This window comes from Trematosphaeria pertusa, assembly GCF_010094035.1.
Source record: "Trematosphaeria pertusa strain CBS 122368 unplaced genomic scaffold BU26scaffold_1, whole genome shotgun sequence".
Taxonomy (NCBI): Eukaryota; Fungi; Ascomycota; class Dothideomycetes; order Pleosporales; family Trematosphaeriaceae; genus Trematosphaeria; species Trematosphaeria pertusa.
Genome location: NW_022987212.1, coordinates 842,173 through 858,967, shown reverse-complemented (window position 1 = coordinate 858,967; position 16,795 = coordinate 842,173). Strand labels below are relative to the sequence as shown.

The following is a 16,795-nucleotide window of genomic DNA, read 5'->3' as shown; positions in this document are numbered from 1 at the left end:
ACTCCTTGGCTGCTCTATCGGTCAGCGGCGACTATGTTGCCCCTAATTTCCTTATCCGCTGGGCAACTGTTAGGGCGTGTTTCTTCGAATAAAAGTTTCACTTCGGCGTTGGTACATGGCACAGGGGCTGCATCTTCCTTTCCTTCCGACAAAATAGACCTTTGAGCAGGTGACGGGCCTCGGGTTTTCTTATGTTCCCATGACAGATTTTCGGACGAAAGATACCTGAACTTGGGAAACCCGGTCTCGGTGCAGGAAATGGCATTGTGGCGGGCGTCTTCATGCATTTTTCTTTCCACAGATTACCCTTCTATCCCCATGTGTCTCTCCACTTTTGCAATTTGGCAAGTCCCAAGCATAGCGGCATATTGTTTTCCCCGTTCAATCCGGGACTGGTACGTCATTGTGGCTCCCCCGGTTTGATGTGCTTGACAAGAATCTTCAGCTGGGTGGGCAACTGCCCTGGTAAATAAAAGCTGTGCGCTCAGTGGATTTCTGTGCTGCGTTTGTAAAGTATGCAAATAGGACGTAGATGTGTTGTTGATAAAACTTGTATTGCTCGATGGATATGCTGTCTTCTCTGGGAGCGGGATATTGGCGCCTTACTGATCGCATCTAATTACTATCAAAGTGACGTGCATGCCTATTGCAGCTTTGACGAGGCATCTGGTCGTCTATTCGGCCTGATTTTCGATCTGTGCGGCTTAACCGAGTGACATCGGGAGTGAATTCTTCGGGCACGTGAGCCGGCCTTTCTAATGCGAAAGCCCCGATTTGCCGATCTTAGCGGGAATCTCCGTCATGGGTGGCGAATGCGCGCTCGCGCCACCCTTATGAACCCGAACTTCCCCACACTTTGCTCTCCTTCCATCTCCTCTCTACCGGCTGGTAATACAACCCCATCATGGCGCCTGCAGTGGCGCATCTGCATAAGCTGGTAGCCAAGAATGCGAAAGTGTTCAAGTAAGTTGTCGATTGTGAGATAGTGGACCATCGGGCAGCAGCACTGACGGCATTGTAGGGCTGCCTGGCGACACGCTGCAAAGCTCGTCCAGAATCAATTACCAGCATCTGTTCGACCTACCCAAGCTGAATTACAGCCTATCCTCGCGCGAAATGCTCCGAAGCACCCGATCCACCGCATTGCCTTCCTCAAGCAGAGCAAGGGCCGGTGGTACAGCACCCACAATGCTATTAGCGCCACGGTCCGTCGCTTTACGACCTCCGCCTCTCGCTCTGGCGTCAAGTTCGATCGTTCGTCGTTCCCAAAGTCACGAATTGGGGATGCGGTCAACCGCCAGGCGGGTCGTGCTCCGTTCGCCTCAACCCTCCGCCCGAACTTGACCGGCGGCACACTGGGACGGACTGCGGGCGGCTACGCGTGGGGTGCAGGGCGTGCCGGTGGTGCTCGATACTTCTCTCACGGTCCGGCTGCCCCGGCTCAGGTTATTAATAACGTTTCCCAAGCTGTTCGAGCTTTCTTGATCTCCGGTAACAAGGCACATTTCGACGGTGTCGACCCGCATACCGGCGAGAAGCGCTTCAAGACTGTGTCTGCTCTGCAGGACCAGGTCAACCGCACTTTGAACAAGGTCCCCAGGGCTACTCCAGGCTCGCACATCAGCTTCAACATCAACCCCACCGTTACTGCCCTTACTCCTCTCACGGCGGTCAAGGGCTTCACCTCCTTCGCGGCTGAGAAGGAGTCCCTCAACAAGGAGGGTTTCCTCGACGTCTTGTCTGTGGACTTTTCTCGCGCAGTAAAGGAGCTGGCTGCGGTTCTCAAGGACCTACAACGACTTTCTGGCCTAGGCGATCTTCCGATTACCTATGAGCCATCGACCATCAAGGTTCATTTTCCCGGATGTGACGCAGAGACTGTGGAGCGCATCTGCGATGAACTCGGTGTCCAGCGCGGTGTTATCCATCAAGACGAAGACTTTGATGCCTTCGTCGGCACCGAAATCGCCCTTCTATTTCCGTTTGCCTCGAGCCGCACACCCTCGGAATGTTCCTTCTACGAGAAGTCCGTGACTGGACGACAGCATCCGATCGACTGGCGGCAAATGATGTCTCCTTCAGTAATGAGCGCCGACGAATACTCCACGCTTTCCAATAACGGAATGGGTTTTGAAGATCTGGGGGAGGAACCCAATCCGTGGCTTTCCTCGCCGTCAGGCTATGGTAGCTTGCATTCTAGCGAAGCGGACGAGTTCATGGATATACATACTCCGCTGGAATACCAGGGTATAGAGGGTATCTATCGGTTCATGGAGCAGTGTGAGTCGAACCCTCGATAGTCGGGAGAATGGCGTTTTCTGGGTGTAGCAGGAGATCTCGATACCAGATGGCTTCAAATTAGCCGGACTGGTGTTCGCGGTGTACGGATATCTGGTCGTTTAGTCGCTCACTATCCCTCTCCTATGTATCAATTCGTGACATTGTTTGAACCGAATTGCGGTGCCTTGATCCCACTTGGCCGTAACTTACTACATGCGTCGATAGCTGACCCGACGATCTTCCGAGCCGTCTCCCCAAGATCAAGATCATTTATTGCTTACACACGTGAGTACCCCCATGTAACTCCAACCTTGGAAGGTTATCGCCGGCGGCCATAAGCGGCTATGTCCGCATTCGCCCCACCCCGCATGGGCATCCACATCCACACCACCATCGTCATGCACCCTAGGCCAAGAGGCTGAGAAATCAACCAATGCCAAGGGCGGAGGCTAACTCTTCTTGGATGAAAGGCTTGAACCACCGCGCGGATATTTCGTAACAGTTTGGCTTTATTTCCGAGATGTGGATTTTTCCCTGGCCTGGCCGTCGGAAAAGTGCCCACTCAGGTGGGACCTCGGTGCTGGATGGCTGGCGCGCGCTGGCGGAGTATGCGGCGGGGCGGTTTATGCCTTTTTGATTCCCCCGGGCTCGTTCGTTCTGGGAGTGTACATACAAGATGGCGGGCGCTCTCGCTGAACTAGTGTCGGATATACTTATTGGTTTTGTTACGAGGGATTGAGAGTGTTGTTTGTTCTTTGCATCGTCGTTCGATCGATTGAGAGAGACGGAGACTTATTTCCGCGTCTATATATGACGGAGCCGCAACGGCGAAATGCGGGGATGGACAAGGAGGAGGAGGATTATAGGATTGAAGATGGTGAGGCGGAAGGGAGGAGTATAGCGCTGTCTGACAAGAGCGGGAAGGGCTTTGAGGAGCTGGGCGATGGGAATGCGGATGCGAATAGGTATGTGGCGAGAGAGCCGAGAGAGGACGAGGAAGAGCAGGGACCGCAGGTGAGCGAGAAGGTGGTGGATGTGCCGCCTGATGGAGGCTATGGATGGGTCTGTGTAGCTTGCGTGGCTGTTATTAATGGGTAGGTGGGTTTCTTATGACTGAGCGGTGGGATGGCTGGTGCCAGTCGGGTGATTTTGCACACCACACCACTTCTCAGGAGCACATACTCCCGTTCTATTCTACTTGAGAGCGAGATAGCTAACTATACGCACAGCCACACATGGGGTCTCAACTCCTCCTACGCCGTCTTCCTCGCCTATTACCTCTCCAACAACGTCTTCCCCGGCGCCTCGCGTCTGGAATACGCCTTCATCGGCGGGCTCTCCATCTCGCAGGCCCTCATCGTCTCGCCCGTCGCGACGCTCACAACGCGCCTCTTCGGGACCCGCACTACGCTGCTCATCGGCATCTTCTTCGAGACCGCGTCCTTCATCGGGGCGTCCTTCGCCTCCAAAATCTGGCACTTGTTCCTCACCCAAGGGGTATGCTTTGGCTGGGGCATGGGCTTCCTCTTCGTGGGCAGCGTCGGCATCGCCGCGCAGTGGTTCAGCACGAAGCGGAGTCTAGCGAACGGGATCTCGGCCGCCGGGTCCGGGCTCGGCGGCTTGATCTACTCGCTCGCGGCGCAGGCGATGATTAGGGACATTGGGCTTGCGTGGACTTTCAGGATCCTGGGCATTGTCGCCTGTGTGGTGAATACGGTTTGTGCGCTGCTGGTCAAGGATCGCAATAAGCAGATTGGCAGCAGCCAGCTCTCGTTCGACCATCGGTTGTTCAGGAAACTGCAGTTTCTTGGCCTGCTTGCCTTTGGGGTTTTGTCGATGCTGGGCTATGTCGTGCTGCTCTTCTCGCTGCCGAATTATGCGCGCACGGTCGGCATGACGGCGAGCCAGGGGAGCATTATCGGCGCGGTGTTGAACTTGGGACAAGCGTTGGGACGACCGCCGATTGGGTATTTCAGCGATACGTTTGGGCGGTTGAATATGGCTGCTACGATGACGGCGCTGTGTGGGGTTTTGGTACTGGTGGTGTGGATATTCGCAAAGAGTTTTGGGGTCTTGATCTTCTTCGCCATTGTGGGAGGCTGTGTCGCGGGGACATTTTGGGCCGTGTGTGCGCCCATTACGACAGAGGTCATGGGGATTGTGGATCTGCCGGCGGCGTTGAGTATTACGTGGTTGGTGTTGGTGCTGCCTACAACTTGTAAGTTCTTCTCTTCGTTCTGAATGTTCCCGCTGGTTGCTGATGGTTACTCCTAGTCTCCGAAGCCATTGGGCTGGAGATTGTGAGCTTCAATAATGGAAGCTATACCGGCGCCATCTTGTTCACTGGGTTTATGTACCTAGGGGCTGCGGTACTGTTATGGCTGGTTCGGGCTTGGAAGATAGGCGAGCTGGAGGAGGTGGCTGCGAAGGCGCAGGTGGATGAGCGGCAGGTGGATCCGGTGACCGAGGGGATTATCGGTGATCAAGCTGACGGGGCGCCTGTGTCGGGAGAGGTGCGGAAGACAAGCTTTGCGAGGAGGTTGTTCATGTGGCGGAGAGTGTAGGGTGGGAAAAGAAAGAGCGATGGAGGGTGGCGTGGGTATTTGCATAGATACACAGCATGGTCGGCGTCAAGGACGAGAATCTTGCATCTAGAAACATACAACGAAGATCTGCTATCCAAAAGCGATGATTGCAAATGAAGTCAAGAAATAGACGATATGCACCCACCGGCTTACCAGCGATTCTGTGGTCGATTCAGGACCCAGCCGACCCTAGATTCGAATCTGCGGTAGCTCCCGCTCACTAGCAGCTACCCAGATCCCCCTAATACTTCTTTCGCCGGGCATCCTGGCTGCCTTGAAAATATTGTTGTGAAGTATCACGAGCTGCGAAGTTGTCAAAACAACCGGGACACAGCCTTTGTCGGACGACGTCAACCACTCAGTGCTGACTGCCAGCGCCAGCCTGAGACATCGACGTGTCCGCGTAAACAATCGAGCCGTGGTCATTGTTTGTTATTGACCGCACGAAAAGAGCAGTGCGTCCAACGGCATTGACGAGCGCCCACAGTTAATTATTGCAAATGAGTGCATTTCAACGCGCCGGGTTGGCGGCCGGTTACGTCAGCGGTTGTCAACACTCCATCCGGGCTCTGCTGCAGCTGCCGGCGCATGTGATGGATGATGCGAGCCTCTCGCAACTCCACCGAGACGTCGAGCTGAGATATGCTCTGCATCGCACCGCCTTCTGAGAGCCATTACAGACTCTGTGCGACGGGCCATGCGCACTCACTCGGGATCGTGGAACAGCCCCTGCACACCCACACGAGCCCCTTGCCGTTGACACGTTCTCCTGCATGCCCGCGCCACAGCCAATCGGCAACGGCTGCTGACTTAGCCTCTCCTTTCCACCATTTTCTCGACGTCGTTGAATGCGGCACACCTCCTCCACAGCCGCGTCCCTCGTCGTCTCTCTGCTGCTGCTGCTACGGGATGGTTGCGCTTCCTGTCTCCAAGTCAGTGCTCTCCAACCTCATGTCGCTCTTTTAGCTACACCACGCTCCTTTCTTTTGTAGACTTAATTCTCCGCGCCATCGTCACACGCTGGCCTTCCGCCTCAAGACCCTCCTTGCAACGTCCGCACGCGTTGCCGCCACCGCCGGCTCGAGGCACGCCTTGTTTTCCGCCTGGACTACCGATTCGCCCATCGCGCGGCGCGTCCAGGCCCTGGAAGGTGCGCGTTTTCGTCTCTCGGAGCCCTAGAACTGCCCGTTGAATGTTGAATGCAAGCTCGACGCACTTCCTCGTCCTCGCTTCCGCTGCCCTCGTCGCCCCCATCTGCCCCGCAGACCGCGGTTGAAGCGAACAGTCCATCAGAGGCGCGCGGCGTGCCCTCACCGGCACAGACTCTGTGGACAGCCCCCTCCCCGACCCAGACTCTCGGTCATTCGAGCCCGGAGCTTCCTCCTCTGCCTTCTCTGTCAGTGCTTGGAAGCATCCCGCGCACTCCCTCGACGGTTGCTAGGAACGACAGAACCGATACCTCCTACTACACGGCCAGCTGGGGCAGCCCGTACAGGAACCCGCCTCCGCCATTCAATCGGCAGCGCCACTCCTCCACGCAGTTGGGTAGTGACGATTTTGAGGAGGACTCTTCCAATCTTCAATTTGGCCTTGAGCATCTGCTTCCGCCGCGCTTGGTCCAAGAGGATTCGCCCAACCAGTTCAATCTTGAGCATCTTATTCCGCGCCTGGAGCAGAATCAGTCGCCCAACCAGTTCAACCTCGAACATCTCATCCCGTCTCGTCTGCCAGCTAATCTAGAGACGCCGACACGAGCGCAGTTCCATCCCGAGGCCACTCCGCGAACATCCGATCTCAGCCCGTCCGAGGAGTGGGTTCGCCAATTTCTGGAAGGGCGTTGGAACCGCGAAAGGAACGATTGGTGGAGCGACAGCACGACTGACACGGATTCGGGAAGCAAGTCGAACAAGGAGAAAGAGTCGGTGGAGACCACTTTGAAGAAGACGCACAAGTCTAGGAGGAGCAACAAGACCCTGAACCAACAGGACTTTTGGTCTCATTTCAGCAAGGGACAGAAAGAGCAGCTCGGCAAGATGATGGCCTCACGGTATGCGAACCCTGACGCGACACCGCACTCGCGTCAGGGCTCCGGCGCGAGCCTTCGGTCGGCGCTTGGGCGCAGCATTCATGCGGACAAACCCGCATCACCGAAGGAAGCGCCTGCTCCACAGTCTCCAAGGCCATCGCAAGAGGCCGCGAGCCAGCCGTCGCCAGCGCCGTCTGTGCAACCCGCGGCTACTCCCCGCATGCGCAAGAAGGTTTTGGTCAAGGGCAAAGGGTGCGTCATCTCGATTCCACGCGATATCCCGCGAGGTACGCCCGGTTACCCTCCTAAGCCTATGAGTGCAGACGCGTTAGAGACGAAACTACAGCAGTTAGAGCGTGAGGGGTACGACACTCGTGGTTATGGACGTTGGAGAGGTGCCGGAGGGTTGGATGAAGGGCCTCTTCCCCAGAACCGCTTCATCTGGCCTGACGAAGCCTGGATCAAAGCAGACCGGGCTCCTGGGCCTAGGGTGCGAGTGCCGAACAAGGCCGATTGGGATGCATACGTAGACCATCTGGTGGAGGCGAAACTGGCCGCGCTCGGCGTTGCGCTTGGTGGAGAGGAGGAAACACCATCGCCCATGTCCAGGCAAGCCTCTGCTCAACATCCGGGCCTCCCTTTTTCACCACCGCTCCCGACGTCTTCGGCGGGCAGCCATCGCATGGCACGGCAGGGAAGCATCGTCTCCGGCTCCTTCCCTCTTGGGCCGTCTCCAGGGCATGCCTCCCGGCAATCCATCGCATCGCCCTCGGTCTTCAGCAACCCGCGTGCGAGCATGCACATGCACAGGCACTCTACGTTTTCGCCCGCTAGCTTTGTCCAGCAGACTGCATCCCCTACGGGAGCGTGGTCGCCCGGCGGCTACTTCGGCGCCCAAGGCGCTCGGGGTGGATCACCTGCCCTGCCTCTGAGCAGGCCCGATCTTGCCAATGTCGTCTCTCCTGGATCTCCGTTCGGCATTAGACCCCATCCGCAACAGCCGCAACAGCCGCGTACACCGACCCAGCATGACGATCTCTTGGCTCAGATGCAACAGCAGCAGCAACAGCTCCAGGCTCAGCTGATGCAGCAACAGCAGCAGCAGCTCCTCGGACTGCGGCCGTCGTCAACGCTCGCCGAAGTTCCCGAAGATGAAGCCGAAGAAGAGGAGGTGCCTCTTATGAAGAATGCTGCTCGACCCGGACCAGAGATTGCCATTCCAACTCCTCGCGGTCATCGCCACAACATCAGCGCGGGCCTTGAGCGCGAGGCCCGCGATGCCGAATACCATCTCGAGGAGGCTATTGACAAGCAGTTCAACGAGGGTGGAGATTTCAGCACGGAACCTGAAACCACCGAGCAACTCAAGCCTTCCAAGCTTGTTACTGATGCCTCATGGGAGGAGTCTCGACCCGTCTTGCACCAGCCGCAGCCGCATAGCAGAGCCCACTCGCTCGCCAAGCCTCAACAACCAATGTTCGGAATCGGAGCCCAACAGCCAGAGAATCCCCGCGGGGACAGTGATGGCGCTAAGACAAACATCTCTGACATCACCAACCCCAGCCTGGAAGATGGAGAAATCCCCGAGACTGGTGCGGGAACTAGCTCGGCGCAACACTCCAAGGCGGCATCGCAGGTCAGCAACTCATGGAGGGACGCGAAATTCGCCTTCGGAAAGCCTGGCTCTGCGATGCACAGCAAGCACACTTCTCGGTCGTCCATTTCGAAGCTCAATGTTGAGGCTAAGGAGTTCAAGTTCAATCCTGCTGCTTCATTCAGTCCTGGATCGTTCTCTTCCGGCTTTTCCTCCTTTTCGCCCGCCCTCCGGTCACCTGCTGATGCGGTACCAAGAAGCAACAAGACCAGTATCGATGGCTTGTCCAGCCTCAATGTATCCGCACCAGCCTTTAAGCCCGATGCACCAGTTTTCAAACCAGACGCTCCTTCGTTCAAGCCTGTAGCCGCGGCACCCGTGTTTAAAGCTGCGGTTGAAGCTCCCGAATTTAAGCCCGGCTCGATGCCATCGAGTGGCTTCAGCTTCCTCTCTGGCGGGCCTTCATTCAAGCCCGACGCTCCTGCTTTCAACCCTGGTAGCGCAACGTTTAGCGCAAGCAATTCTGCTCCGACCAACTTCTCCTCCAAGATCTTTGGAAACGTCGCTATCTCGGCTAGCGACATTGTCAAGCCTGCCAAGCGCTCCAAAGCCATTCCGATCGTACGCCCCGATGCTACTCGACAGAAGACGCCCGAGAAGGCTGAAGAGGAAGAAGAACACGAGGATGAGGAAGGGCGTATCACACAAGCTGATGGGCGAGAGAAGCGTGCTCGACGTGGTCGGGATGATGGCGATGAGGTGCCTAAATTTGCGCTGCAACCATTCCTTTCTTCGCAGCAGCCCCTGGGTGAAGCGCGACAGCCACGGGCTCCCAAGCAAGATCTCCAGATCGAACGGGAAGCAGGACCAGATGAGAAAGAGAACCTGTCTCCTGACGCTTCAAGAGCTCCATCTAAGTCAAAGAGCCCAGAGCCTCTTTCAGTGCAGCGCGCAGCCCAGCCTGTCGAGCCTAGCATGCCAACACCCCAGACAGACGAGTCTGTAGAGACACAGATTGACGACGTAACGTCCCACGAAAGTGATGCGGTCACGCCTACGGCCGAGGAAGCACCACAGCCAGTCATGAAGAAACATTCGCATAAGAGCTCGCTCTCTGCAACTGCGAAACCGTTCGAGTTCCGGCCGCAATTTGGCCCTAGCGGCTATGACTTTGGCATTCATGTCACGAAACCTTCCGTTACGCAGACCGACGACTTCGACGACACCCATATAAGCCCGCCACGGCACGTCAGCCGAAGCCCAGCGACCACCTTCCGACCAAGCGACGATGGGTCTTACAAGACTGCTCTCGAAACACGCAGGCATGTACCATATCCTGAGAGTGAGAGCGTTGACTTCGACCACCTTGGTCAGGCATCGTTCAACGACATTGATGCTGTCATGAAGCACATGAATGAGGAGGGATCCGACTTTGGCGTCGAGCGGGACGAGAATTCTTGGGACCAATCCTCTTCTAGGAGAAGTCCCCATGAGTTTGTTCGCTCTGATTTGCCACCACACGCTAATCTGCGTAGCGATGCACCTAGTCCTAGCCCCCGCAGACTATACGCGCCGCGCAACATTAACGCCTCCTCAACGTCAATCACCCAAGATCCGTTTGATGATGAGCGCGCCGGCATCGCGTACGAGTCTCCTGTGCATCGCTTGAACAACGCAGATGAAGTGCCGATGAGCGACTGGGATGAGGGTATCGTGTCAGAGGGAGAAGACAAGGTACAGACACGCAGCCGATTCTTCGACAAGCACGTAGATGATATCATCGGACGTCTACTGCAGACCCGCCTTGGCCCGCTTGAGAGGAACCTGCAAGACATCCATGAGTCGATCGCTATGATGTCGCACCGATCCGGGCGGGGCCGTCGCAGCATGTCTACAACTGATCGCCTAGAGAGCGATGCTGATGATGAGGACGATGACATTGGCACCGACTCGTTCTACCGCAGCCGATCTCCCAAGAAGGACCGCAAACTTGAGAAGATTCGTTCCATCGTCAGGGAAGCGCTCGAGTCTCATCAGCCCCAGGTCACCTCTTTGCCGGTACCCGTTCCCGAGCCCGTTTTGCCTGAGAAGATTCGTGAGATCGTCGTGGATGCTCTGGCTACTCAACAACCTCAGATTGCGCCTGCTGAGCACGTAAAGCCGGAGAACGTGCGGGATATCATCATGGAGGCACTTGCTCACCACCAGCCTCAATGGACGCCACCCAAGTTTGAGCCCGTTCCTGCTGAACAGATCAAGGCCATCGTCGAGGAAGCGGTTGTGGCTCACAAGCCATTACCTGCCGCACCTGCTCCAGAACCCCTCAAGCCAGAGGACATCCGGGCAATCGTGGAGGAAACGTTTGTCGCGCATAGGCCCGCACCTCCAGAGCCTACAGCCGAAACTATTAAACAGGAGGACATCCGCTCTATCGTCGCGGAAGCTCTGGTCTCACATGTTCCCAAGGTGTCCGCGGAGCCGATACAGCCGGATGACATTCGCTCCATTGTGATGGAGGCTTTCGCGACGCATGCTCCGCCACCTGCTCCAGTTCCTGTTCCCGAACAAATCTGGCCGGATGACATCAAGGCGATCGTTACTGAAGCTCTTGCATCCCAACAACGGCAGATGCCTGCCGTCGAGCCTCTTCAGCCAGAAACGATCCGATCAATCGTCGCAGAGGCTCTCTTATCCCACCAGCCACCGGCGCCTGCTGCTCCAGCTGTCGAGCCTCTTCAGCCAGAGACGATCCGATCAATCGTCACAGAGGCTCTTACATCCCATCAACCGCTGGCGCCTGCTGCTCCAGTTGTCGAACCTGTACAGCCAGACATGATTCGTTCCATTGTTGCAGAGGCCCTGGCATCTCATAAGCCTGCTACACTTGAGGCTCCAATTGACATTCCTCAACCTCAAATCGACATGTCTGAGATCTACCAAGTCATTGGCAGCTTGAAGGCTTCTATCGCACAGACTACCAGCCACCATCTTCAGGCCGAGGACGTTCGGGAGCTCATCGACGACGCGTTCAAGCGTCAGAGCATGGAGGTTGCCAAGCGCGAGGAGAGCCAGGCCATCCAGGAGAGGGATACACGCGTTGCAGATCTGGAAGCAATGCTCAAGGAAGCCACTCTACGCTTCGACGCTGAGGCTGAAGCACGCAAGGAGTTGGAGGCTCGCGAGGAGAAGAGCACACGTTTGATCCAGGTCACTGAAGAGGAGCTTGCTCTCCTTCGTCAACAGGCCAGCGACGACGAGAATAAAATCCGCGCTCTGCAGGAGGAGGCCGAGAATTCCCGCCGCAGCCTGGACGCGTTTCAGGATGATGACGACGAGGTCCGTACGAAGCTCGACGCACTTCAAGCTGAGAACGAAGAGCTTAAGCTCAAGGCTGTCGCTTTCCAGACCGCTGAACAGGATGTCAAGAAGAAGCTCGATGCTGTTACAGCCGAGAATGAGGCTTTGACATTCACCTTGGAGGAGCATCGCATCTCCGCCAACAAGTGGAGAAGCGACCTTCAGCACGCTAACGATGAAGTCGAGAAGATGCGCAAGGCTATCGATCAGTCACGACTTCAAGCAGAAGAGGCTACGCGTGTGCGGGAGTCTATGCGTGCTAAGTTCGAGAAGCTCCAGCAAGACATGATTCTTGCTTCTGGTCAGGCTGCTGCTGAGCGTGCCCAATGGCAGAAGAGCGACGAGGCACATATGAAGAAGTACGAAGTCCTCAGCGCCCGTATTGAAGCTGAAGGGCGTACACGCGAACGTCTTGAACGTGAGCTCGAGAGGCTCGAGAGCCAGGAACGCGAGGGCATGAAGCTCAGAGTTACCCTTGAGCAGACGCAGAAGCACAACACCAGGCTTGAGGAGACCATTGAGGAGATCAGGCAGGAGGCCCTGGAGCACAAGCGAGCCGCCGATCGATATGAGCGCGAGTTTAGGGAGGCCAGGGAAGCTGCGCATGTTGAGATTCGACGTATGCGTGTGCTGATGGAGGCCGACCTCGACAAGGCGAACAACCAGGTCAACATCGTCCGACATGAGCTCGAAAGCGAGGTCGCTCGTGTACGTGCTGAGCTCGACAACGTCCGCATGGATGCCGATACCACTAAGGAGAAGCACGAGCTTGATCTAGAAGCTGCGGCCGATGCGAAGAAAGCTGCTGTTGAGGAAGCTTTAGAACGCAAGGAGCTCGCCCTCCAAGAGCAACAGGCGGCCTTTGAGCGCCGACTCGAGATCGTCAACAAGGAGCATGCTCGAGAATTCGACATCGCCCGCGAAGATAAGGAACGCGCCGAAGCATTCCAGAACGAGCGACTCGCCCTTGCCGCCTCTAAGATGGATCACCTTAACGACAAGGTCGCTCTGCTTGAGGAGAAACTCGCCGTCGCAAAGGAAGCTGCCAGTGCCGCCGTCGCTCACGCCCGGAACGTCAAGTTACCAGCTAGTGCTCCTACGTCTTACGCCTCGGGTGCAGAGAAGATCTCCCCTCAAGCGCTGCGGGAGTCCATTGCTGTCTTGCAAGAGCAACTCCAGGAACGCGAATCGCGCATTGAATCGCTCGAGCACAAGCTGGCGGAAGTCGACACGGATGCTCCGGCCAAACTGAAGGAGCGCGATACCGAGATTGGCTGGCTCCGCGAGCTGCTCGGTGTCCGCATCGACGACCTGAACGATCTCATCAATGCCCTCGCGCAGCCAGCCTTCGACCGCGAAACCGTCCGCGATGCAGCCATCCGCATCCGAACGAATCTGCAGATGGAGCAACAGGAGAAGGAACGTCTCGTGGCAGGCGGACAACAGAGCTTCCCGACTCTAGCTACGCTCTCCAACTTCGCCTCTCCAAAAGCCGTCCAGCTCGCTGCTGCCATCGGTAACTGGCGCAAAGGACGTGAAAATGCAACATCTAGTTTAGCAGGAAATTCGAGCGCCAACACCTCCCGCACGCACACACCGTCTCGCTCCAATCCTCCGTCAGCCCAGTCTTTCCTCTCCGGCCTCATGACGCCGCCGACTTCCAACCTCCGCCGCACTCCTGATCTCCCTTCCTCTGGTGTTCGTCCGGCGCCCATCCGAACGGACTCGACGAGCTCGCGTGGCTCCGCCGGCTTCCCCAGCCTAGGCAAGCAGCCCGTTCCCAGCACGCCTCCACTTCTAAGAAAGGCCTCGTACGATCGAGACGCAGAAGTAGAACGCTTCAGCGAGAGCGGCTTCTATGATGATGAGAGCACCGTCGACGGCGACATGACGCCCATAGGGCTGAACTTCGGGCAGGAGCTCCGTCGGTAACGACCGACTTCATCCCCAAAAGACAACCAAAACTAGAATGATTTCCTTTGTTACAAAACCCCCCTTTCCTTTTTCAACCGTAGCCTAGTCCAGGCATTCCTCTCATTCACCCAACTGTACGCTTGTTTTGTGTCTACCTACGCCTCTCGTTCTTGTATGCGCTCGCTTAATGCTTTACTTTTGCTTTGCTTTTTAGCCCCTATTGCTGTCTTTAGCGAAATGAAAGCATGGATGGATATACCCCCAAGACCGCATTTCGATTGGAAATCTCGGTTGCTCGATTGTTGAGCAAAGATTGGATAACTTCATGGAACCTAAATTGTTACCTACCAACATATACTACTCTTTTTTCTTTTCCTTGGCACTTCTTGTTGGATACAGCTATGTATGAGGAGGTGGGTGGGTGGGTGGATGGGCGGATTACTTGATAGGATTAAATTGTAATACAGACGTTATAGACTATGTGGTAGTTGTGTATGTGCGCGTGCGTGAGGCAGAGTGAGGTTCTCTGAATAGAGGTCTGTTGCTGATGGGGAGCGGAGGCCACGTTGAGAAGAGAGATGTCTACCCAAATACTTGTTGTTCGATTATGCAAGCTAAGGACAGATGCCGCTGGAGCGTTATCAAGCGTGATGCTTGATCCGCCCCGGCAGGAATGCATATGTTGAAGGAAAAGCCAATATCAAAACCCAACGCCGTAAGAGATGACGGTCTCTGAATGTCGAGATCGGATAATGAGAGTCCAGCGTCCAGGAGTCAGCCTGTTGTCCTTGATATGCTCGCTAGTTGCGAAAGCCTCTGCGCATCGCCGGTCAGGAGCCAGTCCCGTCCAACAGCCAATATACACATCCGTCAGTCAGTCTACCAATTCGTGCCCAGCTCGCCCCCTGCATGCCCACGCATCAGCTCGCAGGCACGACGTGACGACGTCCACCTAAGTCCAGAGCCACTTGCGGCACTTCGCCGCGCCGCAGAGACACGGGATCGCGCCCTCGCCCGGATCGTCAATCTCCTCGCCGTCCTCCTTATCCAAGTAGTCAAACGTGAGTTCCTCGCCGGCAGGGATCTCCCGACAAGCGAAGAACGCAATATCGTAGACCCTACAATCATGCTTATTATAGCTAACCGTGTACTGGCGACAATTCGGCTCGCAGGAGTGATTCATAAACTTAGTCGGGCCGCCCATAAACTCGCCATCGACGACGTAAAGCTCCTCAGGCGCGAGGCCCTCGCTCTCAGCAAACTTGTCCAAGCTGTACAGGTACGAGGCCTTGGTCTTGGAATGCGCGGCATCCTCGCGGCGCGTGGCCTCGGCGTCGGTGATGATCTCGCCGCGGTACGTGTCGACGAACTGGCCCTCGTGCAGCGGCTGCGGGCAGCGCAGGCCCCAGCCGCGGCCGGCGCCGCTGCCGGTCTTGAAGATCTCGAGCTCGACGGTGCGGCCGAACTGTACGTTCTTGTTGCGGCAGCGCGGGCCGCAGTTGCAGTTGTCGTTGCACTCGTAGATGGGGCGGCGCGAGTGCAGGTAGAAGGGCACGAGGCACCCCGCGCGCTGGATCTTGGTGCCCTCGGCGTAGTAGGGGAATTTCTTCGGGAAGCCCATTAGGTTCCCGCCCGTTGCCTTTGCCGTCTCGTACTCCTTTGCCATTTGCGCGTCCATGCGGGAGACGTCCACGGCGGCGTATTCAAGACAGGAGCATTTCTTCGTGTACTCACAGCCGATATCTCGGCCCATGTGCGGCGAGCACTCCTGGCATCCCTCTTGCGTCGCCGGATCCGCGCGGAATACTCCTTCGCGCAAGACGTAGTCCGGGATATAGCGAAAGCGCAGCGAGGGCGTAGAGGCGTCGTATATGTTGTTGAGGGAGACTCTTCGCCCGGGGATCTTCTCGAGGCGGCGGATGTATTCTGCTCGGATGAGGACATTCGCGTTTTCAACCTTGGAGCGCTGGGCTGTGCGAAGCATTTCCAGAGTAGGGACATTGCGGATATCGATTTCGACAACGTCTGGCCCGGAAGCCTGGTAGTGTGTAAGTGAGATGGAGGTGAGAGAGAGATGAAGTAGAGAGCACTTACGCTTCGGCAATACCTGAAGCCGTGCTCGTCTTCCGCTAGGACGCCATTGTAGACGTCGACGGGAGCACTGGATGACGTGGCAGCCGATGACACTGACGTAGATCGAGAAGATGGGGTCCTGCTTGTCTGCTCGAGCCTCCTATCAAGGGGCGATGGCTGGCGTTCGAACTCAGTCTCGGAATCAGGGCTCTTTCTCTTCTTTGAAGCCTGAACGTGAGAGGGCAACGTCTTCCGAGATCTAACCATAGATTAGCGTCGTATTTCGTAGAACCAACCCCGAGTCTCTTACTTTTGCCGAACCTCGAGATATTCCTGTACAAGCTCGAGGCATCGGGCCAGTTCGTTTAAACCATGCCAGCTAAGAGGCGGTTTGTTCGTGGAATTGGTTGTGTCCCAGCGGACCAGGAACTGTTCTTCCTAAATAGGCGATATCAGATTAGCTAAGCAGGGGCGACTGAAGTAAGGGACCACTAACCCCATTTTTGAGTCGGTTCGACAGTATACTGTGAACCTGAGTTAGAGGTAGCGTTAGCAGTGCTTCTAAGCTTGCAATAACGCGGTTTTTACCTTGCGTACGGCCACTCTACGCGTCACCCGCCCATTGGTAGGGATAACCACCATCGCGGGCATGGAGCCGCTACATCGCGTTAGACTATATGGCCATTCCTCTAGAGCCTTCGCATCATGATTGCTGCATTGTATAATGCGTTATAGAGCGCGTCTAGAAGGCTGCGCATGCTAGAAGGACGTGAAGACGAACCGGCAGCGGGGAAGCTTGGAGCACGAGCCTGGAGCGCGTCTATACAGACAAACTAACCCCTAAAATATTAGTAACAGCCTAGAAAAAACAGAATAACCAACTTACAAGCTTTATTTAACGAGTTATAGTTGCGTTAGATAGGCCTAGTGTAGAGAGCGTGCGTAGAGGTCTCTTACTATTTACTA

General features: G+C 56.2%; 2 protein-coding genes across 2 annotated transcripts; one reads left to right on the top strand and one right to left on the bottom strand.

Moving 5' to 3' along the window:
• Positions 1–846: 846 nt before the first annotated feature.
• BU26DRAFT_545337 (uncharacterized protein) lies at positions 847–14,232 on the top strand. The gene is made up of 11 exons (XM_033831782.1): positions 847–963; positions 1,022–2,280; positions 2,506–2,565; positions 2,783–2,930; positions 2,982–3,374; positions 3,510–4,498; positions 4,555–4,793; positions 5,160–5,320; positions 5,654–5,797; positions 5,858–6,015; positions 6,072–14,232. The coding sequence occupies exons 1-11, from the start codon at positions 905–907 to the stop codon at positions 13,772–13,774; spliced, it is 11,313 nt and encodes a 3,770-aa protein (XP_033690811.1). The 5' UTR covers positions 847–904; the 3' UTR covers positions 13,775–14,232.
• Positions 14,233–14,571: 339 nt separating this feature from the next.
• Positions 14,572–16,743, bottom strand: BU26DRAFT_8665 (SET domain-containing protein). Its single transcript, XM_033836420.1, has 6 exons — positions 16,716–16,743; positions 16,418–16,662; positions 16,326–16,361; positions 16,140–16,267; positions 15,851–16,088; positions 14,572–15,794 (listed from the first exon to the last, which is right to left on the bottom strand). The coding sequence occupies exons 2-6, from the start codon at positions 16,478–16,480 to the stop codon at positions 14,709–14,711; spliced, it is 1,551 nt and encodes a 516-aa protein (XP_033690810.1). The 5' UTR covers positions 16,481–16,662; positions 16,716–16,743; the 3' UTR covers positions 14,572–14,708.
• Between the last annotated feature and the right edge of the window lie 52 nt (positions 16,744–16,795).

Bases quoted from the DNA above. Each gene is read 5' to 3' on its own strand.
- BU26DRAFT_545337 (XM_033831782.1), top strand. From the start codon at position 905: ATGGCGCCTGCAGTGGCGCATCTGCATAAGCTGGTAGCCAAGAATGCG. The intron at 3,375-3,509 runs GTAGGTGGGTTT...CTATACGCACAG, and splicing joins TGCGTGGCTGTTATTAATGG to CCACACATGGGGTCTCAACT. The intron at 5,321-5,653 runs GTGCGTCCAACG...CCCGCGCCACAG, and splicing joins TTGACCGCACGAAAAGAGCA to CCAATCGGCAACGGCTGCTG.
- BU26DRAFT_8665 (XM_033836420.1), bottom strand. From the start codon at position 16,480: ATGCCCGCGATGGTGGTTATCCCTACCAATGGGCGGGTGACGCGTAGA. The intron at 16,268-16,325 runs GTTAGTGGTCCC...TCGCCTATTTAG, and splicing joins CGAACCGACTCAAAAATGGG to GAAGAACAGTTCCTGGTCCG. The intron at 16,089-16,139 runs GTAAGAGACTCG...ATCTATGGTTAG, and splicing joins TATCTCGAGGTTCGGCAAAA to ATCTCGGAAGACGTTGCCCT.